This window comes from Acanthopagrus latus, chromosome 9, assembly GCF_904848185.1.
Source record: "Acanthopagrus latus isolate v.2019 chromosome 9, fAcaLat1.1, whole genome shotgun sequence".
NCBI lineage: Eukaryota > Metazoa > Chordata > Actinopteri > Spariformes > Sparidae > Acanthopagrus > Acanthopagrus latus.
Window position 1 is genome coordinate 1,387,079 of NC_051047.1, and position 24,819 is coordinate 1,411,897.

The following is a 24,819-nucleotide window of genomic DNA, read 5'->3' on the forward strand; positions in this document are numbered from 1 at the left end:
TTACCCTCGCCACGCCTCACAGTCGCACCATGCCTGTTTAGAAGCGCAACATTGAAAAGGGTCCGGTCTGAAACAGTGTCGCGTGGCGCAGCGAAGTGTTCCAAACGTTGTGTAATGAGAAACACTGGTATGGGGGTATATTAAAAATACATATCATAACAAAAATATACACCGTATTTGGTGTGAACCGATAACCGCCCAGCACTACCCAATATGAAGAAATACCAGACACAGCAGGGATTATTTGCCTGCCCCTTGTCCATTTTCCCTTATTGAAACATCTTTTCACTCCTTTTCACTTACTGCGTTTACTGTGGCACTGGATTCTACACTTAATGGAAAGTTTGATATTGATGAGAGTTACAGTCTGCTGCTAAACAGCATTTCACTCAAAATTCTAGTGTCCGCATGAAACCCAAAACACAACTGAAAGCTGATTTTCTCTGCTAGCAGATTTCAGCTCTTTATTTCAGTGAGTCTTGAGTTAAATGCTGTTAATTGATCATAGGAATCAAACGGCTATTCGGATATTATGTCCTGTTTGTTGTCTGGCCTGGGCCAGGGTTGATGACAACCATTAGTCCAAGCAGGAAGGAACCACTAAGAGCCTTGCTCATTTATATGCCACAAGTGTCAGTGTTTACCCCGAGGTGTCTTTATTGTGAGCAGACAGGAAGAGTCCAGGACCAGACAGCGTGTGTGTTTGTGTACGCATATATAGTCACACAATCGCAGAGATTTGGAGTTTTAGGGTCTGAGGAGATGGGGGCGGGTTGCTCTTAGGAAGACTGTGCTTGAGCTGGTAAGAGAACATCCAGCCTCTTCATATGGGTTCAGACTCAAGGTCGCTAAGGTCGCAAGTTAAAACAAACACTGGGCTCACCTCAGACCATTCAGCTCAGGTTTCCTAAAATACAAAGCACACACTGCAGTGGAAATGCATGTACATCTAAGCGCAGACACGCACGCACACACACACACACACACACACACACAAAGCTGCCAGACGTGTTGAGTCTGGCCTGTCCTCTTCCACACTGACCCTCCCCCATGTGCACGTCTAGCTGGTCATTACAAGTGTGAGGAGGTCTTAAGACTCTTTGTGTCTGTCCAGATAGAACCATAAAACACACTTACCCTCCTGTCTGGCTTAAACAACCTCTCTGTCTCTCTGTCTTCATTTTCCTCCCACTCTCATTCTGCCTGCAGAAGAAGTACAGAGCGGCGAAAGAAGCGTATGAAAGTCTGTTGCAGACAGAAAATCTTCCTGTGCAGGTGAAGGCAACCACACTGCAACAACTTGGTGAGTGTTTCTTAATACTCTCATCTACGCATGTTAAGCCCACACTTGCTGAAATGTCCCATAATGTCATGGCATACTGTATTATGAACTGCTTTATTCTCTTTTGGATTGGATTGCATTATGTTGTGTGCTTTTGAGATTTCCCTTTTTTGGCCGATATTTACATGAATAAAATCTTTCTCTATATTACACACAATAGTTTTCTGCTACTCTGTGTGTGGTTTGTGTTTGTGCAGAGCATTGTTTTCTCTTGATCCCTTCCCCCACACTGGGTGAAGACACCCATGTGCACTCAAATATATAATGTTGTTGTGGTAATTATTTATTATTATTTGTTGATCGGTGCATGACAAATGTGTTTGAATATAACACTAAGAAACACTACGAAACTGATGATGCTGAATTTGTGGGTCAGACAGTGAGGACGAAAGACCAATCATATCATAGAATCAGTTGTGTCCATCTTATCCATCTATGATTGGCTGTTTCAAGCTACATGGCTGTAAGGTTGACTCATCAGATTACTTGGAAAGGTTTTTTTCAGAGACAGCATGCAACACAAAGACCCAGTTCCACAGTGACAGGTGATGCAACAAAACATTCTGAGAAATGTTGATATTGATGTGTTATACATGTAGTCAAGACAATTCAGATGAATAGATCTTTTAAAGCCAGTTCTTGCATTTTCAGTTCAAACTGAAGGAATGATGGAAAGAAGTCAAATCATAAACTTCTAGAGACAATTGACCGTAGTCACATTTGCAAAATGTTGTTTCTTCTGAGTTCTGTTTCACAGCATTGCTGCCATTCTGCATATAAAAGTGGTAAATAAAATAATTCTTGAAGTAAACTGCTACATTTAGCTGTTTCTGCCCTTAAAGCAAGTGCGATGAAAATAAATGTAATAGGAAACATCCAAACATATACTCTACATGTGCTGTCCTCTCCTTTCACATGTTGTGTCCTTTTGTGGGGGCTGTATTTCAACCCATTGGGAATTTTGAGTCATCGACTTTTGACCCGTTTGAGCTTGGTATTGCGGCTCAATATTGAAGCTGCAGATGTGAGCTATTCTGTAAAAGTTATTTTACAGAGCATATTAAATGCATATATGAGCAAACATATCGCTTCACTCAAGTATGTAAATTTTAAATGGGAGTTCCTATTATGTTTTAGCATCGCACAAATGGTTGTAGAATTTCATATAGGGATCAAAGAATACAAACAGCAATATTTACTCACACAAAGTATGCAATTCACATACTATCAGTTTCATACCAAGGTTTCTGACATACAAAAAATGTTGCGTTATGTTGCATAAAGCGTTACGATCCTCGTTAACCGACCAAAGTAAAGACTTGTTTTTTTAAGAATCTATCCACACTAATGTGACCATATTAATAAAGGCTCTTTTGGGGTAAATATTTGAGCTTTTAAGCTCTTTGTTAAGACTCTGTGTGACTGAAATTAGCTATATTTAGTAGGTCCAATGATGAAGCCTGATCCTCCGAGCACACTTTAACTTACACTCTTGAATCACATATGTCCATGCATTCCTTGTTGTGTGAACTAAAATACAAAGGCATAGCAATAGTGATTTTTGTTTTTTGGCTACACTATAGAAGGTATAGGTCTGTTGCGTTTCATATGGCAGAGCCTACAATTAAGAATATTTAGTTGGATCTCATGATATATCAAACTTTGATCCTTTGTCTGCTTGCTCATTCCTGAGTCCAAGGACATTTGTTTATTTGAGAAAATCTAGGCTATTGAATTTAGATAGATAGATAGATAGATAGATAGATAGATAGATAGATAGATAGATATAGCATTTTTAAATAACGAAAAAGTAGTGTAATAAATCATTACTTTATGCAGACATTAGTATTGTAACATAATACATTTCTTTAAAATTAGGGTAACTAGTAATGTGTAATATATTGCATTTTGAAAGTAACTTGCCCAATACTCTTTATGACAAATGATTAGTTAAGCTTAATGTCACCCTCAAAGATCCAGCTCTGAAATTGACCATCAGTAAACCAGACAAACACCCTTTCAGACATTCGTCTGTGCAAACTGAGATTTTCCATTTCCCCCCGTATGTGTAGATAGCCACCCCACACCCGCTTACCCACTTGTAAAAAACATTTCCAGTATAGCCTGTTAATGTTGTCATGGTGACCTGTGGAGTTTACCACAGGTGTATAGAAGAAGAACTAGGCAGGGCTGTGCTTGTGTCTGTGTGTTTGTTGGAAGTTGCCCATCACTGCCTGTTTGCTTGGTGTTTGTGTTTGCCTGTTATGCCCTCTCTCTTTGATTACAGAGCTTTGGAATCAAAAAAACATTTGTTTTGTTTATGAGTCTAATTGAATGAGCTTCATACATTTCATCTTTATATGGTTCTGTAATCGGCACACCAGTGCTTAATGCAGAGCAAGACCACAGCCAGTGGGTTTTCTTAGGAGCTGGAGCTGAATCTTGAAAACTCACCCCGATCTCTTGCCTCTGCTCTTACAGGCTGGATGCATCACACAGTGGAGCAGCTTGGGGATAAAGGCACCAAGGACAGCTATGCCATCCAGTGTCTGCAGAAGTCTTTAGAAGCAGACCCAAATTCTGGCCAGTCCTGGTACTTTCTCGGCAGGTAAGAACAACATGTGTGCATGCATGTATTTTGTAGGCGTAGCCTCTTCCCTGTGCTCTCACTGGTTACATTATGTGAGTCCTGATTAGAATGTGTGTTTAATTGAGAAGCCATCTGTCAGTTAGCTGTGAAAATACATCTGCATGGGCTTTTTGCTGGTTGAATAAAGTTCATAGTTAGTAATGCTCCATAGACCCAACTGAGGCATGTGCCTCACAGCAAATTCTCTTGTTCCTGTTCTCTTCAGCTGGGCTTCTACTGGGGGCAAATGAGCAGGCTGAATGCTCGTAGGTGTTGGAGTTGATAAGTTTATAACCCGGGCTCGACTACTCAGCCACAGCATATTTAAATTAATGACTTTTATCAGTTTTAGTGCAGCATCACATTGATGTCCTGAAAATAATGTTTGAGGTACATGGAATAGTGTAGCGGGCCTGCAACAGCTATTATTTTCCTAATCTGTGAGAGCCATTCAAGCTTACTTGACATTATTTTTATTGCATCATATGTTCGATTACTTTGAATATTCTGCAAAGACTTTTCAAATGAGTACATGTTGCAAATTATCTTTAAGGTGTCATGGATGTTTCCTGACAAATTTTAGTCCAATCCAATGAAAAAATAAGCGACTGCTGAAGCGTAAACATAAAGAAAAAAGAAACAACACAATTGGCTGTGACAGCCACACTTTTGTTTGTTTGTTTTTTCCCAAATTCCGTTTTTTTTTTTTGGTTTTTTTTTTGGTAAAATTTTTAGGAATTCCGTTTTTTCCATTTTTTTAACTTTTACTGTTGTTACACTGCCAAAAACGGTGTGTTTCAATGTAAACTAGCGCAGTGCCCGTAGGAAGAAAAGTGGGAGGTTAAGTAGCTTTTTCATGGATGGCCAAATGACGCTGTGTTTCAAGGTGAGACATCAGGGATATAAGGTTTGTTGTGAAATCTGATATTCCAGGATATAATTGGCTGATTTGACTATTTTTGATTTTGCCATTATAATTCACCTTAACTTGGTGTCATTATTTTCAGCACAACCTCACATGTGTGACTGTACAGTTATTTTTTATTTTGACATACTGTATTAACTAGGGATGTATACGGTGGACCGGTACTTTTTGGTACAGCACCGTTAAGATTCTGGACAAATGGAACTGTAATCAGTACACACTGCTCTACTTTAGCTTCATGCTATGCATGCTCTCCAAGTGTTTGGTGATGTTGCTTACCCCAAATTTTCACTGGATACTGTCCGCTGCATTACGGCTTCGATCCGACTTTGCGCCGCCATCTGCTAAACCCCACGGGTTGGTTTTGATACCGCAGTAACGTTACGGCAGACAGCTGCTGTCGAGGCCGAGGAGTTTCCGCGATAATCGCATAATCACTCGTGACCGCAGTTATAGGTATATGTTTTAAAATCAACAACGGGAAGTGTTTCCAACCGAAGGGCATTCGAAGAACTTGTTTGTCTCTTTTTTTGGGATTTGTGTGCTGGTGTCAACAAGGAGTATTTTATTTTGAAAAGTAACCAGATGTTATATGGTTATTTCTGTGCTTGACTTCCTGTCTGCTGGGTGCTAAATTCAGCTGACTTGCTGCGTTGTACTCTGGCATCCACCAGATTTTATTTCTGGTCCTGGTTATACATTCAGGATTATTTGTAATTGCATAGTTTCTGCTCTGTTGAAGCTTTATTACCTTGTGGTAATAAAAAGAAGGTTGAATCTTTTCACATCTTGTAAAGTCTTTATTTTTTTAACTCATTACATGTTGTAGTATTGATAAGAGTATTGATAAGTATCGGTACCGATTAGGAATCCTAACGATATCCATCCCTAGTATTAACACAATGGACCTAAAGTCACAAAAAAAGAAAAAAAAACATTAAATCAGAGTAGAAATAGTTTGATTTTTTTTTTACTGTGAAAACCACAAATATGATTAACAAACCATTTTTTGTTACTTATAATGCAAATATAAATTGGTGTTTGCTAAATATGTGCATACATTTTAAAAATCTACAAAGTTATATGTAACTATTTACATTTAAATGCAGGCAATGCTCAGGTCTGCCTGAGCTCCTTCCAGCTGAATGAAGAGCTGCACTGCCTGCTCCACATTCATCATCTCCTCATTGTTTTGACTCATTAAACAAAAAACCAACTCCACTACACACTTAACACACTACACCAAACACTAGATAACACATTAACTACACACTCCAAACACGCTAAATGTCACAAATCTCTCAACTCTCAATATTGCTGGCTGTCTCTACACGACAGTCGTTGCCTGTCATTCATCCGCCTCCGTCCCTCCCACAACTTCCCCTTCCTCATCAACCAAACTTGCTGCTTGGACACTTTTGTGACAAAAGCCCGTCTGTACCATTTCTTCCTGCACCTGACAGAAAACAAACATGACGCCAATGTTCGCAAAAAAGCAGCTAGCTACACACGAACATCCACAGATTCCGATTCCACTTTGTTGTCCGCGTCTCCAGATCTCCTCAGACCCGAACAGACTTGGTCCGGTCTCATTTAGTCTCATTAATCCACAATGGTCAATTTAGATGCACAGAACAGAACAGGACTGAACCGCCGGCAAAATCCCGGTCCAGCTCGCGCCGCTACAGGTCTAAATCTGCATGTTTCTTAAGGTATGTCTTGGGTTTGAGCTCTGCAGTGATTGGCTCTAGTGCACACGTGGCTACGGTGTGCAGTGATTGGCTCTGGTGCACACGTGGCTACGGTGTGCAGTGATTGGCTCTGGTGCGCACATGACTGTGGTGGCTATGGTTAGCAATACTAGCGGAATTGGTAAAGCATTTATGAAATAAATTATTAATGGTATCACTGAAGTCCAAACAAATGCGACGTTGCACACCCTTGAACCAAGCAGCAGCCATGTGTAAACTCTAAGGTCAGTCTGATCCTGATCCACAGAGGTATTTGAGGAACACACACACACACACGCACACACACACACACACACACACACAGAGCGAGAGATTCCTTGCTTTTATAGAGAGATGACTCTATTAAATAGAAATCACCCTAAATGTATTGAGGTGACAAACACGTTTCCTCAAGACTGTACTGTACAGTACATTGAAGTGCATCAAAAACATTTTGACTTCGTCATGGTTTCATTGAATAAAAACATGGTCAGCTCTCAGGCAGATCCAGTAAATGTTTGCATACCAAAATTGTTCTGAAAATTTAAGTTGTAAATGAAAAAAAGAATAGCAAAGATGACCCAAAAAAATGAGAATTATACTTGTGACATTATGTCAAGTTAGCAAAACCAGCTAGCATTGAAAACAAATGGGGATAACATGAATCTGACAGGTGGCTAACTCTCACGCATAACATCTTTAATTATGATGCTGCTTCTTTGCAAAACAACAGTTCACCTGCCACATATATGTCGTTCGGGAACTGCTCAGCTCTGTACTGATGGGTAAATGTCAAGTTTATCAGTTTTTTTTGCCGATGAAGACAGAGCCGTGGGCAGCCGCTTCGCGATGCTTATAATTGTTTTGACGGGGGAGCTCAGTCTGTGGAGGAGCCTTGTTGTACCTCCCAGTTTTGCCCAGACATACATTCCTCTTCCGCATGAAAACATTATTTCAGTGAAATTATGTCAAATTCCGCGATATTCTCCGTTTCAAAAATAGATTCTGTTTTAATCAGCCAATTCCACCATTCCGTTCGCAATTCCGTAATCGCAGAATCATAGGGCCCTATATTACCCTCACAAGAACAAATGCCGTCCCACATTGCCAGAAGTTTGTACAAAAACTTTGAAATTGTGAAATGATATATAGTATGTGTACTGAGCTTATTAATCGAGATTCATATTTTGGTCACAGAACAGGATGACATCATCCAGTATGCAACAAATCAAGCTTTAACTTGCACATTTCCTGAGCCCGATTAAAAACTGTCTCGGTGGGTTTTTAACAAATACCCCTTTTCCACAGGTCAGAAATTCCACCTAAACCTGCTAATATCAGCCTTTTTGTGTAAAAACTGCATTTACACCTGGGTTAACTGACCCTGCTGTAGACACAGGTTTCGCCTAGGCTCAGCTTACCTTTGACCTAAATGGAAGACCCAGGTGAACACACTAAATTCTGCTGCGTATAGTGATGACCCATTCTCATGGTGGTTATCTGGTGGTGCCACGTAAATAAGGAAGGAATTTAAGATGCGGTCTATTGAGGACGTTTTATCACTGGACACAGTGTTGGAGATGGAGCTCTGTTCATTCCTATGAATGCTGCTCAGTGGTGTTTTGAAGCCAAAGAAGCTTGACCTTTCAGCTATGAAAATACCTGGTTCACAAACTGACCCGAATAACTTCCAGTTTAGGTGCCTGGCTAACTTGAAGGGGGATCAGATGATTAAAACATGCAACTCTTCTAGATTTTCTAGATGTTGAGTGGCTTAAAATTATGACAGTGAAACAAGTCATTTGCAGAGGTTGTCACGCTCAAACAAATGTATCCACCGTTTTACAGACACTTAAACAGTGGGTCTGTTTTTGACCTACATTAAAGGAAAAAAAACAACAACAACAACCTTTGTAGACCTGCTAATTTTGGTGGAAAAGTGATAAAAGATAGAAAACCTTGAAGTCAGCACAGTAACAATATGAACCAATACATTAAATCCACTAGATGTGATAATACAGTGAGTCAAAAATAGGTATTTTCAGAAATTATTTAATGAACAAGGGGTAATATAATAGCTTTGATTTGGTTCTATTGTACGAATGTATGTACGCAATGCATATTAACACTAAGCATTGATCACTTTCAAGGATTTTAAAACAATACTTGAAAAATTGTTTTTTCAGCTCTGGAGCTATATTTACAAAGACTTTTGACACTCGGCTCTTTATGCAGGACCAAATAACTGTGAAAACTAGTGGAGGTCTCAACTTAAACCAGTAAAACAAATGCAGTTGTAGAGGCTGAGAATCCATGACATGAACTGGAAAGCCAAGAATAAATGTATTCTAAGTTATAATCGTGTAAAAGGACTCATAGATTCAAGCAAATGCAAGGCCATCAGCCTAAGTGACTTGAATTGTTAGCAAAAGTAGAAATTCGTTTTTATGCAACAAAAGTTAATGTGCTGTCCTTGAACTTTGTATTTGTTCATATGAGCAGATGTTGACAATCCCTGTGTCTCTCATATCTCATGCCTTTATGTTCTTTATTAACTTTTTCATCTCCAGGTGCTACTCCAGTATTGGGAAGGTGCAGGATGCCTTCATCTCTTACCGTCAGTCCATTGACAAGTCAGAGGCCAGTGCAGACACATGGTGCTCCATAGGGTAAGGGCAGGACTTGTAATATATTGATATACTGAGAGGCATAGTAAAGGTCAGAAACATGGGGATGCTACCATCAATTAAGTTTCTTTCAGTGGTTTGAGGTGGCTCTCCGAACACCTCATGGAGACATACCAACTGCAGGGCGACATAGGGAGTGGGTGATGGATGGATGGATGGATGGATGGATGGATGGATGATAGATGTCCTCTGGGACTCGATGAGAGATGGGATAGCTCAGACAAATAACCTCTATCCTGGAAGAGAATGATCTCCCCTCTTTGCCTCTGTCTTCAGGGTGCTCTACCAGCAGCAGAACCAGCCTATGGATGCACTGCAGGCCTACATCTGTGCTGTTCAACTGGACCACAGCCACGCAGCTGCCTGGATGGATCTGGGCACCCTCTACGAATCTTGCGGCCAGCCGCATGACGCTATCAAGTGCTACATCAATGCTACACGCAGCAAGGCCTGCCTTAACACTGCTGCACTCACACAACGCATCAAACTGCTGCAGGTATGGTTGGCATTTCGATTGTTTACACCCTTCAACCAACCCTGTTTGGTAGATGTTGTTGTGTGTGTGGGTGTGGGTGGGTGGGTGGATATGTATGTATGTACACTTATATAAGTGTTTATTACCAAGGCAATCGGCGTTTTAAAATGCAGATTGTGTTTTGTCATTTTGATTTCTGACCACTGAGATATGAATAATTATTCATATTGTTGTGTTTAAACATATTTTTTTCTCACGTGCAATTGTAAAGCATACCTTCATGGCATTTGACATTTCTGTTCTGCATATGGTGAACTAAAACACCATGTACAAGTAAGCAGTAGTCTTTGTAGTGCCTTTCTTGTTAAACCCAGGTTCAGCACTAAAGTTTGTGTCTTACATAATTTCTCCTAGGCTCAGTTGTGTAACCTACAGCCAGGTAGTCTGCAGAATAAGAGTAAAATGCTTCCTAGTATTGAGGAGGCGTGGAGCCTACCCATTCCTGCTGAACTCACGTCCAGGCAGGGGGCCTTGAACACTGCACAGGCACAGCAGGTGAGATCCAGCTTATACTAGAGGCTCCAACTTTCCGGAAATTACTTGAACAATAAATTTATGAGGATTATGAATGCTGAGGCCTTGCTCTGATGCTTTCAGATGTTTTATCCACTTCAGACAATACTGAAGTTTCTCAAATTCTGGTTAACATCGATATGGACCTCTGGACTAAATACAAAAGGGGATGCAATCTGTAAGAATTAGAGCAAGGCCCATATTTCAATAATCTGTTGACTAGCCTGTAGTTGACCTTCACAGTGTCTCTCTGTAACATGACTGGAGTTACAATTATGAGCCACTGTTACAAAGAATCATTACGTCCCACAACTCTTATCTTTAATGAAAATCTTGTGCAGTCAATGTAGTATACTTTTGCAAATGGTCAGGGTGAAAATGCATGCTTTATAAAGACAGTATATAACAGGTAGTATAAATGCTTGTTATTTTTGTGTCATGTATTTGACACCATCTTTTATTTTTTCTTAAAATAAGTTGTAGAATTGGCATAAATAGTTATTACTTGTCACATCCCTCTTTGAAACTACTGTTAGCTATGTGATCTGAGGGCGGACCCTACCACCAACACATCAGTTTTATTTAGTCCTCGTGTTTTCCACATTCTGATGTGTTTTCAGTCATGTTGTCCATCATAATCTTTAACATTGACATCATCCTCTTTTGGCTACAAATAACATAATTTCCATCATACACACTTGTTTGATCTGCAGCATTAACAAACACAGAGGAATGGGAGTAATGTAAATTTGAATTGAACAGATTATTTTTTAGGTCATTTTTACTTGCTCCAGTGTATTGCTTGAAGTGTGATTGAGTAGATGTAACCAAATGTTTAACATGTACACATTATTGATGTTCCAACCCATTGCAGAGTTTTGAGAAAGTGTCAAAAAGCAATGAAACTCTTAAGAGAGAAGAATATTGTCTGCATGCTCAAACAACCCTCTACTAATGCAACTAATGTTGCATTGTCCCATATCTTAATCATAGCATGAATCCTGTGAATATGACCTTAATCAACCTCCGTCACTTAGATTAAGGTGATAACACAAACCATATATCGGAGTATTTTCATACAGGTACATGCAGTATTTAAATGCTCAAATGGTTGTGCCCATAAATGTAGCATCAAGTGCGTCCTCTGTCACTGTGTAGAGAATTTGCCTTTATGTCTGTGTCTTGGCCCTTCTCTGAAACACTGTTAGTCCTAATATTGAATTGTAGTTAACATGAAGAGTAGAATTCTTTGTTTTTATTGTTAGTGCACTACCTTACAAGCTGTGTCTCTGCGATGGCTTTCTAGGCCTGTAAGGGAGAGGGAGCCCAGTCTGCCAGCAATCACACAGATCCACAGGCCAGTCCTGCCAAGAAGAAACGCACTACCAGCCCAGCCAAGGTACATCTAAAAACATTAACATGGCTGTTCTGCATGACAAGTGAGAAGCCATGTAACTCATTGTTCTGTCTTACTTACAGGGTGCTACAGACTCGTGGGCAAACAGCCCCAGTCAACAGCAGATCCCAAGTTGGTACCTAACGCCACAGAAGCTACAGGTGGGAAATGTCTCAAGTGCATTTTTTTGCATGTGTAATATTAATGGTCTTTTGAAAGACCCATGATACACAGAAACTTTCCTTGATGAGTCAGATGTGTTTTTGAGTATTGCGTTGAACTTGTACTTCATGCCCGAGCCTAGATACATACTCACGTCTAACCAGGTTATGGCATATGTCAAGTAGCCAAAGCATGTTGTGTCTGTGGCTTAACAGGAGCTCATAGCTCCTAAACCTCCTCCAAAATGCATCTAAATATATTTCCACATGAGAAGAGAAAAGACAGTGTTATCAGATAATTCCATGAGCTGATAATTGAGAAGCTGAATAACTTAAAGGTCTTCTTTGGGATGTCAGGAGCGCAGTTATATTGTCAAAGTTTCACAGTTAGAATTGTGACAGTTGTGGATCAGTGATTAAGGCACATATAGTCTTTTTATCCCTCCGTGTGGTAATAATCGTTGCTTGAGGCATAATCTTTTTTGGCGCTGCTAGTCTGCCCTTTAAATTTGACACAAATATCCACACACATGTCTCACAGGTTAAAATGATGGAGTGATGGAAGTTGCTATCAAAAAACTTAAAGGACAACTTCACTGTGGCATCATAATGTTCCTCTAAAACATGTTTCTGGACATTATTCAACGCCATAACTCGGGAACAAAAGGGGAGATGGTGGCCATATTTTACATTTGTCAGATACTGACTTGGTGACACTAATCTTCCACCTCACAAGGAATCACACTTATTACCTTTAAATACATTTCTTTCAAAGTCGTCACTCCATATATCATCAGTCAGGACAGACATGGAAATAAACTAAAACTTGACTTGTGTTCTGAGGCATACTATACATCTGTGAGGAGGAAATGAGGAAGAGAGATGCAACAAAGGTGTCTAGCTTCAGTTAAATCATAGATGTGGTGGTTCATGGTCGGTGAGCTGCTGCATTAATACATGATACCTATACATATATATTTTAATTCATTAACACTGTTGTGAAATATATAGCACCTGGATCACTTGCGGACCAACCAAGCAAACCTCAAGCCCCCCCAGGTGCAGATGCTGGAGCAGCTGGAGAACCAGTTCTCTCTCATGCAGCAGCATCAGCAGCAGGTACAAACTGTTTTGTTTTTTTAATACATGTAGCACAAGGACTCAAAAAACATAGTTTTGTTTATTAAACCCATGTGACTGTGGCTGGGCCATATGGCCTGAATATTGAATCTCTGATTTTTTCACACCAAACTCGATTTACGATTGTAATAGATTTTTTTCTTTCTTCTCAAGAACAAACTTAAATTACAAAAAAATTATTAAAAGAATTGCTTTTATTTTAATCCTATAATTTACAACAAATTTGCCCTGCCATTGTAAACAGTGCAGCTTCAAACTCACTTGAAAAAATAAATAAAAGTGCATCCTTTTGAAAAGACTGCCCCTATTTAATAAAAATGCTTTTGCAAGCAAATTTAACATGTCAGATTGCTTGCTATTATAAACACAGATCAGTCTCCATATTGGTATTGATAAAGTGTTAATATAACCTTCATTAAATATGTTATTTATCAAAAGGTGCCTTTTGTTTACAAAAAGTATTTTATATCCCTGAAGCTATGTGAAGTAGATTAAACATCTGCATGCATTGCGTAGTAAACATGACATGTTGGTAGATGTACAGGACATGAGGTGTGTGCTCGCTGTCTGTTTACTTTATTTTTGGCCAAGTAGACGAGCCTGTCTGCTTCCTCTGGCTTTAGACATTATGCCCCGTTGTGGCTTCGTAAGACAAACCTGGGTTTAACATTTTCAGCATGTGGATGAACCTCCGGCTTTTCCACTGTATATATGAGCAGCATGTCTTTAGCAATATGCAACGTGACTGCATCCGTAACAGCTGTCCCCGGGACTCCTTCTCATATGGGACACAATGATAAAGTGATTACGCTAATGTTGGCTGCTTTTTAGCAGATATTTGTGGGCTGCCACGGTCTGTACATCTCGTAGTGAACAACAAGTGTCCCACTGTGATCTGCGTCTGTTTGACATGGTGAAACAAATGGTTTGGTCCACTGCTTTTAGTTACAACAGTCTTTAAACAAACTTTGCAGCGGACGGTGGTTTGTTTGAGGTCCGCCGCCACAAAACCAAGCTACTAACGTGACAGTGGCTTTTCAGGAACAAACCCTTTCCTCGCTGCATGTTGTGTTTGTTTCTCTGTGGAAAGGCAATGCGGAGGGGAGGGTGGAGCTCACTATGAACTACAGGAGCCCATAAGGAGCGGCGGCGGAGCAAGTTAAATAAAAAATCGATTTTCATTTTTTAAAATCGTCCTAAACCAAAAACTAAAATTAATCGATTTTGCCGATTTATCGCCCAGCCCTAGATTTTATTTTGTAACCTTGGTACACACATGCAGCACAGGCAGTTATTAAAACTTGGTCAGCTTTACTGTTTGCTTTTAATCTTTTCTGCTTCTCTTCTCTGTGTCAGATGAGGCAGCAGGCGGCAGCGGGTGGCCAGCCGCGGCCCGGCCTTCCCAATGGTCCTTTGGCTGAGTCCTCTAACCACCATGCAGGCCTCTCCCGCACCTCCCCCCTCAATCACACAGCCATACGGCCCCCGTGTGTCACCCAGCCCACAGCCAATGGATCCTGCTCTTCGAGTCCTTCAGCAGGGCTGTTGGGACATCATGACAAAAATCACGCCCTGGGACTGGGAGGCGGTGGCGCGAGCAATGGAAACGTGCCTTACCTGCAGCAGAACACTCTACCTCACAACTGCACAGCCGCCAGTCACCCCAGCACCAGCAGCACTACCAGTAGTCCCAGTCATGCAGACGAGACCTGGAGGAGCCAACAACGCAACACTACCACTCAGGTATCCCTTGGGTAACTTTAGTGTTTCAGGGTTCGTGCTGTCAGTCATATGGCTTCACATCTGCCTCTCTGTGCCTCCACAGGCTCTGGATGTCCTGCCATTCTATTTTTGTTAACATAGAAGAGGTTTAGTTTAAGTCAGTGTCGTTTAAACGCTGTTGGTGTAGAAGTGTAAAATTCTCCCGTTTTTGTTCTAGGAAGTATAACTTAGTATGTGTTTCTCAATGTGTATTTTTTGCTCTTTCTTTCTGTCCAGGGGCTTCAAAAAGGTCCAGGTTCACATTCGGCAGGTCCCAATGGAGAACCCCCTTTCTCTTCCTCCTCCTCCCCTCAGACCTCATTTTCTTCCTCTGGCATTCTGAATCAGGTTGGACATTCCTCTGGGCCCTGCACTGCCTCCTCCTCAGCCTCCTCTTTATCTCCCACCTCTCCCCAAACCACACCCAACCACTTGTCCTCACCTCCCCACTCCGCTACTACCTCAGGGGTCCACACCAAAGACACCACGCTTTCAGGGGGCAAAAATGGCAGCAGCAATGCAGCTGCCACCTTGCCATCAGGACCGGAAGTCGCCATCAGGCATCCCACAGGGACAGCCCTAAGTCCCAGCTCCACCCCCACGCAGGGATTGACTAATCACGTCCAGCAGCGGGTGGCTGACAGCTCTGCTAGCCTGTCTCAGCCTGGTTCTCCTGCCCCCGGCGTGCTCAGTTCAGACAATCCTCAGCTCTCAGCCTTGCTAAAGGGAAAAGCCAATGCTAGCAGTAATGATGATAACAATAACTACAGTAACGGCGGTCCTTCCTCAGAGAAAATCAACAACGTCCACCCGGGTCTTCACAGTGCCGCCAAGCCAGTGTCAGAGCAGACAGTGGCATCCTCGCCACTTTCAGCCACCGCTACATCCTCGCCACACTCTGCAGACCCTCACAGCTCCAACAGCCTCTCCTGCCTTAACAGCCTGTCCAGCACAGACAGCCAGGGGCCCACAGTCAATGGGAAGGGGCTGGAGGACTCATATAGCCCTCTGAAGGTACAGTCTTCTGGAGGAGCTCAGAGATGCACTGTCCCTGCTGGTCTGGCACCCTGGTCCTCGGTTTCCATCTACCCAAGCTCCAGTGAAGTGCTCAAAGCATGCAGGTAGAAAAAACGTAGTCATACTACAACCAATGAGAAAAAAATTTGCGGGAGGGGGGTGTTCTGATACTGTCAACTAACTTAACCACCTGTCCAAAAGCTGAGTTTTATCAGTCTGTCTGTTCTGTGTTATAAGGTTTGTAAGTTCATTGAAATGATGTAACACAATTTGGTGTTGTGTGGACAGAACAAGGTTACATGGGGTAAAAAGTGCGCTGTACACATGCTGTGTTTGCTTGCAGATGCATAGTTTGGTTTAATTCTACACATTCTGATGTGTTGTACTTTTCTGTGCATATGTCACTTTTACCTGAGCTGATAAACTGACTGTTACCTCTTACCCGCAGGAACCTCGGGAAGAACGGCCTGTCGACCAGCAGCATTCTCCTGGATAAGTGCCCTCCACCACGGCCTCCTCGCGCGCCCTCTCCTCCACTGCCAAAGGACAAACTCAATCCCCCGACACCCAGTATTTATGTGCGTGCAGCCACACCATAGAAGGAGAAGCATTCATGATGTTTTTGTGTGTAATGTTTGAGCAACAGTATTTTGGCAGCAGTAAGCACTAAATACAAACGCACGTAGTCAACTCGTCTTTAATGTGTAGATTTAGTCCACGTTCCCTGATCACTCCCATGTCTCCTCTCTAACATACAGCTAGAAAACAAGAGGGACGCCTTCTACCCTCCCCTCCATCAATTCTGCACCAACCCTGCCAACCCGGTCACCGTCATCAGAGGACTGGCTGGGGCACTTAAGCTTGGTACGAGGCTGTTCCAGAGATGCAAGAAACATACTCACTCTGAAGTGCACCAAAGATATTTTTCAGTTTCAAGCATCTAAATGAGTTAATGTAGCTGATGTTTGATTTTGCCGGTGATGGCGCTAGCCGCTGTGAGCATGGGCAGCTGGATGTTTCTGTTTTTTCCAGTCTCACGTGGCTCTGTGGGTGTGTCTTTGTAATCACAGAAGGAAGTATGTGGATACATTTGACATATATGACAACAGCACCACCTGCAAGTGAAATCTGTTATTGCACGTGTTTGCTGTAGAGAAAACTAGTTGGCTTTGCCAAGATTTTACTAACATCTGGTACAATGACTTGCTGCCCTCTTATGTAATGTGCTAATCTGACAGATTGTTCTCTTTATTTTCTTAAGTTATAAAGCCACAATTCTAATAAGACAAAATTGAAAGAACCACACAGCCTACAACCACCTGCCCTGCTCTCTAACCCCACTGCAGGGCTGCAGTGAGATGAAATCACCTCTGAGCTTGTTCTCCCTCAGCTGGAAGATGACAATAACAAAATATTAGAAATTTGTTTCGTTTATGACTAAAAAATAAAGTAATTGACATAAATCTTATGATTGTTTTTAGATTTTAAGTAATTTTTTAAATAAATTTTTACCTTGCTCTCTTCCTACTTGGCTTTTTTTTCCTTTCCATTGTACATATGCAGATCTGGGCCTATTCTCCACTAAGACATTGGTGGAGGCCAATCCAGACCATCTGGTGGAGGTGCGAACCCAGTTAGCTCAGCCCACCGATGAGAACTGGGACCCCAGTGGCAGTAAGAAGATGTGGCGCTGTGAGAGCAGCCGCTCCCACACCACCATCATCAAATACGCTCAGTACCAGGCATCCTCGTTCCAGGAGTCTCTGCGGGTCAGTTGGACATGGTTACACACCATACACACACGTAATACTGTAGATACTGATACTGAAACTGAGTTGAAACAGTGCGTTTATAACGAACCCATAAACCTTTGAATAATGATATATTATATCCCTGATCCAATGCACACTGCTGCTTTTTACTACTTCATGGTTTTCCAATGTGTTTAGAATGACAAACGTTGTCAAGGCAAACTGGCTCACTTGGAATAGGGAAGGTGTCAATCAGCTATTTTTAGCTGGTTTACCCATGTTTAAAAAAAACCCTGCATACACCTGTCAATTTTGGTGTAAATATGGTATATGTTACCAGCCATTTTTGTTATTGATGTAAGAATGGTGCAAATGTAGTGTGTGTTGCTTTCAGAGGTGAAAATGAAAGTGTACAGCTGTAATAACAGAGGTCTCGCTATTTCTAAAAGTTAATCATATATCAAATGCTTTTGTTCTAACAGGAAGAGAATGAGAAGAAGAAGGAGATGGAAACAGAAGCAGGTTCTTCAGATAGGTGAGTTTTCTCTGCCATTCTGCCTCCTCAGATGAAATTGTCAGTGTATTCATTTGTCTTCTGTTATTATCTACATTATACCCTTATGCTCTCTCAGTGCAATGCGGCGTAGGAAAGGGTCCTTCAAACACATAAAGTTTGGCACCAACATCGACCTGTCCGATGAAAAGAAGTGAGTGAACTGTTGCATACATATGACTGAATTTCACTCAAAATATCTGGTGGCATGAACTATAAACATCTTCTCCTCACATCATGTTGATTGATGGGAAAAGGGAATAAAGCGCCTTTACTGTCATACTTTGCTCTTAACAGGTGGAAACAGCAGCTTCAGGAGTTGTCTAAACTGCCAGCTTTTGCCAGGGTGGTGTCAGCCGGTAACCTGCTCAGTCACGTAGGACACACTATCCTGGGCATGAACACTGTCCAGCTCTACATGAAGGTGCCAGGGAGCAGGACACCAGGTATACATACACAAAATCAATACCACTGTGGTTGGCATTGTCATTTTTCTTACTCTTTTAGTTACCATAAACTTTTTCTTTGGTAGGTCACCAAGAAAACAACAATTTCTGTTCAGTGAACATCAACATTGGTCCTGGAGACTGTGAGTGGTTTGCTGTACCTGAAACGTACTGGGGTGTCATCAACGACTTCTGTGAAAAGTAGGTCACGTGAATGATGAGTTTATAGTTTCTTCCCCAGTTTCAGTCCCCAGAGTTGACACCGATAACCACATATGTTTTTGTTTGACCTCCTCTTACAGGAACAACATTAACTTCCTGATGGGATCCTGGTGGCCCAACCTGGAGGACCTTTACGAGACCAATGTGCCTGTTTATCGCTTCATCCAGCGTCCTGGGGACTTGGTGTGGCTTAACACAGGCACCATTCACTGGGTTCAGGCCATTGGCTGGTGCAACAATATTGCATGGAATGTTGGACCCCTCACAGGTCAGTAAAATAAATTAATATGCAGTTCCAAATGTGTTTACGGATGGTAATGGTCTTGATGTCTGCTGGCATAGAGCACAGCCTGGGGCACACATTTAGATCCCTCCAGGCTTTAGGACAGCTGCATGAATGCAGATTGAAAGCACAAGTTTTCAGCACTGTACAGATAAAAATGAAGAGTGCGTCTGGTTCTTTGTCCTCAGCCCATCAGTACAAGCTGGCAGTGGAGCGTTACGAGTGGAACAAACTGCAGAGTGTCAAATCCATTGTGCCCATGATCCACCTCTCCTGGAACATGGCCAGAAACATCAAAGTGTCTGACCACAAGCTCTTCGAGATGATCAAGTGAGACTGTTCACTGTTCCTCTTATTTTTTTAAAACCGGTTTATGAAATGACTAATATTGGGTGTGTTTCCTAACCCGTGTGTTTCTCTGTGTCAGGTACTGTTTATTACGGACTCTGAAGCAATGTCAGATGCAGCGGGAGCTGCTGTTGGCTGCTGGGAAAGAGCTGGTGTGGCACGGGAGGACCCAAAATGAGCCGGCACATTACTGCAGCATTTGTGAAGTAAACAGCATCCTAAACGACACCGAAATCCTTTCTGCTGCACCTCTTTTGTGTTAATGACACTTTTCAACTTTATTGACTCTTTGTTTACTTGTGCCTAGGTGGAGGTTTTTGACCTGCTGTTTGTAACCAGTGAGAGCAACAGCAGAAAAACATATGTGGTGCACTGCCAGGACTGTGCTCGTAGGGGGAGCACCAACCTGGACAACTTCGTGGTGCTAGAGCAGTACAAGATTGAGGACCTCATGCAGGTTTACGACCAGTTCACACTCGTAAGTATCGGGTAAAAAAATCATTAGAAGTGTTCTACGCAATCCCAATGTCCCCCCCAAAGGCCTCAAGCCCTGTCTTAGTGGACATCCTCTGTGTTTGAGTGAGAGAGGCTGCAAGGGTCTGAAATAAAAAATAGCAATGGGCAGGAATTTGTGAGGTATCACTTTACCTTCTGGGCTTGGACTGTTTTTAAGTTTGAAGAATGCCAGCCTTTTTTTTTTTTTCTTCATAAATCATGTTAACCTTGTTTAATGTGACAACACTATGAGAGAGCTGAGTTCTCAGGGACTTACCAGCAGCACATGTCTGAGTGTAGACTTTCAGTAGATCAGTTTAACAGAACAGTGCACCCAAATTGTTAATTTGGTCATTATGTAACAGGCAGCAGCATCACAGGCAACTGAAGTGGCTGCATACTTGTTTTTAACAAAAACAAAAGTGGCCGCCTTCAGCTCATCCTCTATAATTCAAGCCTCCAGAAGTTTTCCAGAGTGCACATAATTTAAAGAGACTAGTGCAGTGCCTGTAGGAAGTATGTATTCCTATAGAAAAGTGGGAGGTTAAGTAGCTTTTTCATGGATGGCCAAATGAGGCTGTGTTTGAAGGTGGGACATCAGGGATATTTAGGTTTGTTGTGAAATCCGACATTCCAGGGTATAATTGGCCGTTTTTGACTATTTTTGATTTTGCCATTATATTTCACCTTAAAAACTATTTACTTGGTGTCATTATTTTCAGCACAACCTCACATGTGTGACTGTACAGTTATTTTTTTTATTTTGAGATACTGTATTAACACAATGGACCTAAAATCACAAACATAAAATCTTTGAAAACCACAAATATGTTTAACAAACCATTTTTACTGCTTATAATGCAAATATAAATTGTTGTTTGCTAAATATGTGCATACATTTTAAAAATGTACAAAGTTATATGTAACTATTTACGTTTAAATGCAGGCAATGCTCAGGTCTGCCTGAGGTCCTTCCAGCTGAATGAGGAGCTGTACTGCCTGCTCCACATTCATCATCTCCTCATTGTTTTGACTCATTAAACAAAAAACCAACTCCACTACACACTAAACACACTACACCAAACACTACATAACACACTAACTACACACTCCAAACACGCTAAATGTCACAAATCTTTCAACTCTCAATATCTCTGGCTGTCTCTACACCGACAGTCGCTGCCTGTCATTCATCCGCCTCCGTCCCTCCCACAACTTCCCGTTCCTCATCAACCAAACTTGCTGCTTGGACACTTTCGTGACAAAAGGCCGTTTCTGTACCGTTTCTTCCTGCACCAGACTCAAAGCAAATGTGACGGCAATGTTCGCGAAAAAGCGTGGCGGATATTATTTACCCTAAGTCCAGTTTTGGACACGCTGGTGAGTCCATCGACTTGGGAGGTGGGCCGAGTGGGTGGCCTAGCGGCTAGCAGCTAGCTACACACAAACATCCACGGATTCCGATTTCACTTTGTTGTCCGTGCGTCTCCGGATCTCCTCAGACCGGAACAAACTCAGTCCGGACTTGTTTAGTCTCATTAATTCACAACAGTCAGTTTAGATGCACAGAACAGAACAGGACCGAACCACCAGCAAAATCCCGGTCCAGCTCGCGCCATTGCAGCTCTAAATCCGCTTGTTTCTTAAGGTATGTTGTGGGTTTGAGCTCTGCAGTGATTGGCTCTGGTGCGCATGTGACTGTGGTGGCTCCGGTGGACGCTTGCGAATTTGTAAAGCATTTATGAAATCATTTATTAACGGTATCATTGCAGTCCAAACAAATGCGACGTTGCACACCCTTGAACCAAACAGCAGCCATGTTGAAACTCTCAGGTCAGTCTGATCCTGATCCGCAGAGATATTTGAGGAACGCGCGCACACACACACACACACACACGCAGATTCCTTGCTTTCATAGAAAGATAATATTTACATCCTTTTGTAAGACAGAGTCATCACTGTATCTGCTAAGCTACAAATGTAATGTTTTGTTGTTGTGTTGTTTTTTAAGGTTTAAAACAAATGCAGCTACTTCAGTTGTTTTGGAGAATGATGCAATGCTGTTTTATGCTCCAGAAAAGTTTTATGGACAAATACTCGACCCAACTTTCCAGTGCCATGCGGTTGAGTAGACAATGACTGAATTTTCACCTCTGGGTGAATTTTAAATGTAAAGGAGACTCCTAATGGTGCTTCTCATGCTCATATTAAAGTGTCTCCATGTAAGTTGTGTCTGCAGAGCTCAGTGTGTTTGCTCTTCCTGTATCTCTCCAGGCAAGTCCCCTGCCTTCCTCCTCTTGATGGTAACACTGCTGTTCTGAAGACGGTTGGAACCACAATGGACTTAATTGGAAACTCTCCGGAAACTTTTTTTTTCTGATATTCAGGAAGTAAGCCGGCAGTCCTCAAACAGCATTCTGTAGCTATCCCATAAGGCAGCTGCGTGAAAGCTGTGTGTCTATGCAACCTGCCCAGAGTGGTGTGCCTCCCCCCAGTGGACTGGAGGGGGAAGGCAGCTCCTCCTGTCATCATGACCAGACTGTTCTAATGCTGGCCCAGCTGGACTAATCTAGAAAATACACAAAAACACATAAAAATTATGAATTAAAGTTTTGTACATATTCTGTTTTAACTGGCAACATGGTCACACAAAGACTACTGACTTGATGGTTTCCTTTTTCCATTTTTGTATTATGTTTGTGAGTTGACACAAGAGCTTTGTTCCCCTCCATGAGATGAGTAATTAGCATAGCTGGTCTTTTGTATGTTAGACACCTCCTTGATCCAGAAAACAAGAGAAGAAACTGTTTTTTGTAATGTGAAAAGCTGAGTGACACGTTCTTTGCAACACGTTCCCCAATTTTTTTAAAAATCAGTTATGATTCATCAGATTCATTTTGCTGGAACTACAATGAGTCTGGTTACTCAGAGGTGAGGGAGAGGAAATCATTTGTAGACAAACAGCCAAGTCAAAGAGAAAAGGGGTTGCACATAGACAAAAGAGTGAACTTTAATTTGTGTTTTTTATTTTGATGTAAATTTACACTATTTATAAATGCATATTTATTGCTTGAAAATATTTGTTGATGGAATGCTGTAATTTTTTCTGGAGTACCTGCCATTAAATTTGAAGGAGCCTTGTGATTTTAAGCACGGTCCCTCATAAGTTTTCTATATAAATAAAACTGCTTAGTAAGCATTGTACAGAGACCTTACCTTGAAATGGGATTATTGTTTGAAGGATGTTTTATGGGTCAATAAACAAAAACTGTCTTTATTTATATCTGCAGCTTTGTTGTGTTTTTCAGCATTATTATAGTTTCTCAAAGTTTATTTCCATGGTCATTATGCAGCACATGGTTGTACAGAAATATGTAGGCTGTGGTTTAATATCTTACACTGAAAAAGCAATTATTTTGTGCTTGAGTCATGGGGACGAAATCAGGAGCGTCACAAAGGAAAGAAGCTGCACTATAGTCTGGTGGTATGGCAGTGGATACTTGTGTATCTTTTGTGAGATGACAACAGGGTGTGCAGACTGACCTGGGATAGGTGTTGTTAGTGTCCTTTGTGTCTGTGAACAGCATCATGTCACTCGCTGCAGAGCCTCCCTGTCCTGGGCCATGCATGAACTATGTCAGTTTGTGATGTTTCCAGTCAGGATGCTTCTTACTGCTCCTCTGTAGAAGTTGACCCTCTTAGTAAAATTGGGAACACCGCAAGTACAGATGTAAACAGTCTGTTCCAGGCTTAGTCAGTGCTGTTATTATGATGAGATGCATGATGTGGTTTTAAAAAAAAATGTTAAAATTATTTTGACAGATACTGCAATTGCCACATAATTCATGTGAAGTGACAAATTTTGCATCCAGATTTTCATCTTTGGCGTGTGTACCAAACGTTTTATTACATCCGGAGAACAAGATTTGAAGACCAGGGATTCTCTTCAGCACTGCAGTACTTCATTTTGATGCTGTTTTGTTGCACATTTTAATTGTAGCTTCTGTAACATGGATGTTGAACCTAGCAATATTGCAATTTTGATAATATTTCAGTAATTGTGCAGGTGTAATCTTACTAATCTGTCTTTGAGAGATTGTTAATGGGGGGATTTGTAGATGATTGAATGAGAAATTCAATAAGTGTGTGAATTCAAAATGAAAATTATTAGTAAATGTATGTAACAAGAAAATAAGAGCCAACCTCACGAAAGTATGAAATAAGTAGCCTGTGTGTACATTCCACATGAAATATCCTTCCTCCTCCACACTTCAAAATAGCCAAAAGAAACTGTCAGCAGAAATGGCATTTCTGATCCTCTTTTGAATCGTGGAATATACTGTAGGCACATGTTTCTGTTTAGCTGTGAGTTACCTGTGTTCTAACAGGCATGTACCCGTTTTCTACCTTTAGGCACTCACTGATAAAGCAAGAATGATGAGCTTTGCAAAAGTTAAGCAAAGCGCCACCTGGAAGCAGCTACTGATATTTAACTTCTGACTCAAAGTTTAATCTATCTTGCCATTCAGTTGTGTTTTCAATAACATAACATAATAACATTTTTGAAAACAATGTTTTTATCAGGTTTGACGGCTTGCTTCTGCAGTGTGTGGCATGAAGAACACGCAGACCCAGTGGTAAGTTCATGGCTTTTGTCCATCTCTGTTGGTCTTCTCGTCTACAGCAGGCTTTGCCAAATGGATTACGGGGAGGACCATTAAAACCGTCTCTCACGTACGGCACTACATCTGTCTTCAGTCACTACTATCTTGACAATATCTTGGATTGAGTATGGCATTAAATATACAGTTTCAAATTGGAAATGCACTGAAATTCAGATTCTAAACCGTTCAACTTTCAGGTTGGAATGTCAAAACAAGTTACT

The 24,819-nt window shown here is 41.4% G+C and overlaps 1 protein-coding gene across 4 annotated transcripts in view; it reads left to right on the top strand.

Annotated features, from left to right (window-relative positions):
- kdm6a (lysine (K)-specific demethylase 6A) overlaps positions 1-23,217 on the top strand; it is a 60,559-nt gene extending 37,342 nt beyond the window's left edge. For all 4 annotated transcript variants that reach the window (XM_037110237.1, XM_037110238.1, XM_037110236.1 and 1 more), the window contains 22 exons: positions 1,210-1,303; positions 3,824-3,950; positions 9,197-9,295; positions 9,590-9,809; positions 10,203-10,343; positions 11,668-11,760; positions 11,841-11,918; positions 12,930-13,037; positions 14,415-14,801; positions 15,057-15,940; positions 16,285-16,414; positions 16,595-16,700; positions 17,400-17,605; positions 18,070-18,122; positions 18,220-18,294; positions 18,438-18,586; positions 18,673-18,787; positions 18,889-19,076; positions 19,280-19,421; positions 19,519-19,645; positions 19,747-19,917; positions 22,209-23,217. In XM_037110237.1, the coding sequence (XP_036966132.1) occupies positions 1,210-1,303; positions 3,824-3,950; positions 9,197-9,295; positions 9,590-9,809; positions 10,203-10,343; positions 11,668-11,760; positions 11,841-11,918; positions 12,930-13,037; positions 14,415-14,801; positions 15,057-15,940; positions 16,285-16,414; positions 16,595-16,700; positions 17,400-17,605; positions 18,070-18,122; positions 18,220-18,294; positions 18,438-18,586; positions 18,673-18,787; positions 18,889-19,076; positions 19,280-19,421; positions 19,519-19,645; positions 19,747-19,917; positions 22,209-22,235 (3,720 nt within the window). In that variant the 3' untranslated portion in view covers positions 22,236-23,217. The remainder of the gene's footprint in view (positions 1-1,209; positions 1,304-3,823; positions 3,951-9,196; positions 9,296-9,589; positions 9,810-10,202; positions 10,344-11,667; positions 11,761-11,840; positions 11,919-12,929; positions 13,038-14,414; positions 14,802-15,056; positions 15,941-16,284; positions 16,415-16,594; positions 16,701-17,399; positions 17,606-18,069; positions 18,123-18,219; positions 18,295-18,437; positions 18,587-18,672; positions 18,788-18,888; positions 19,077-19,279; positions 19,422-19,518; positions 19,646-19,746; positions 19,918-22,208) is intronic.
- Positions 23,218-24,819: the final 1,602 nt, after the last annotated feature.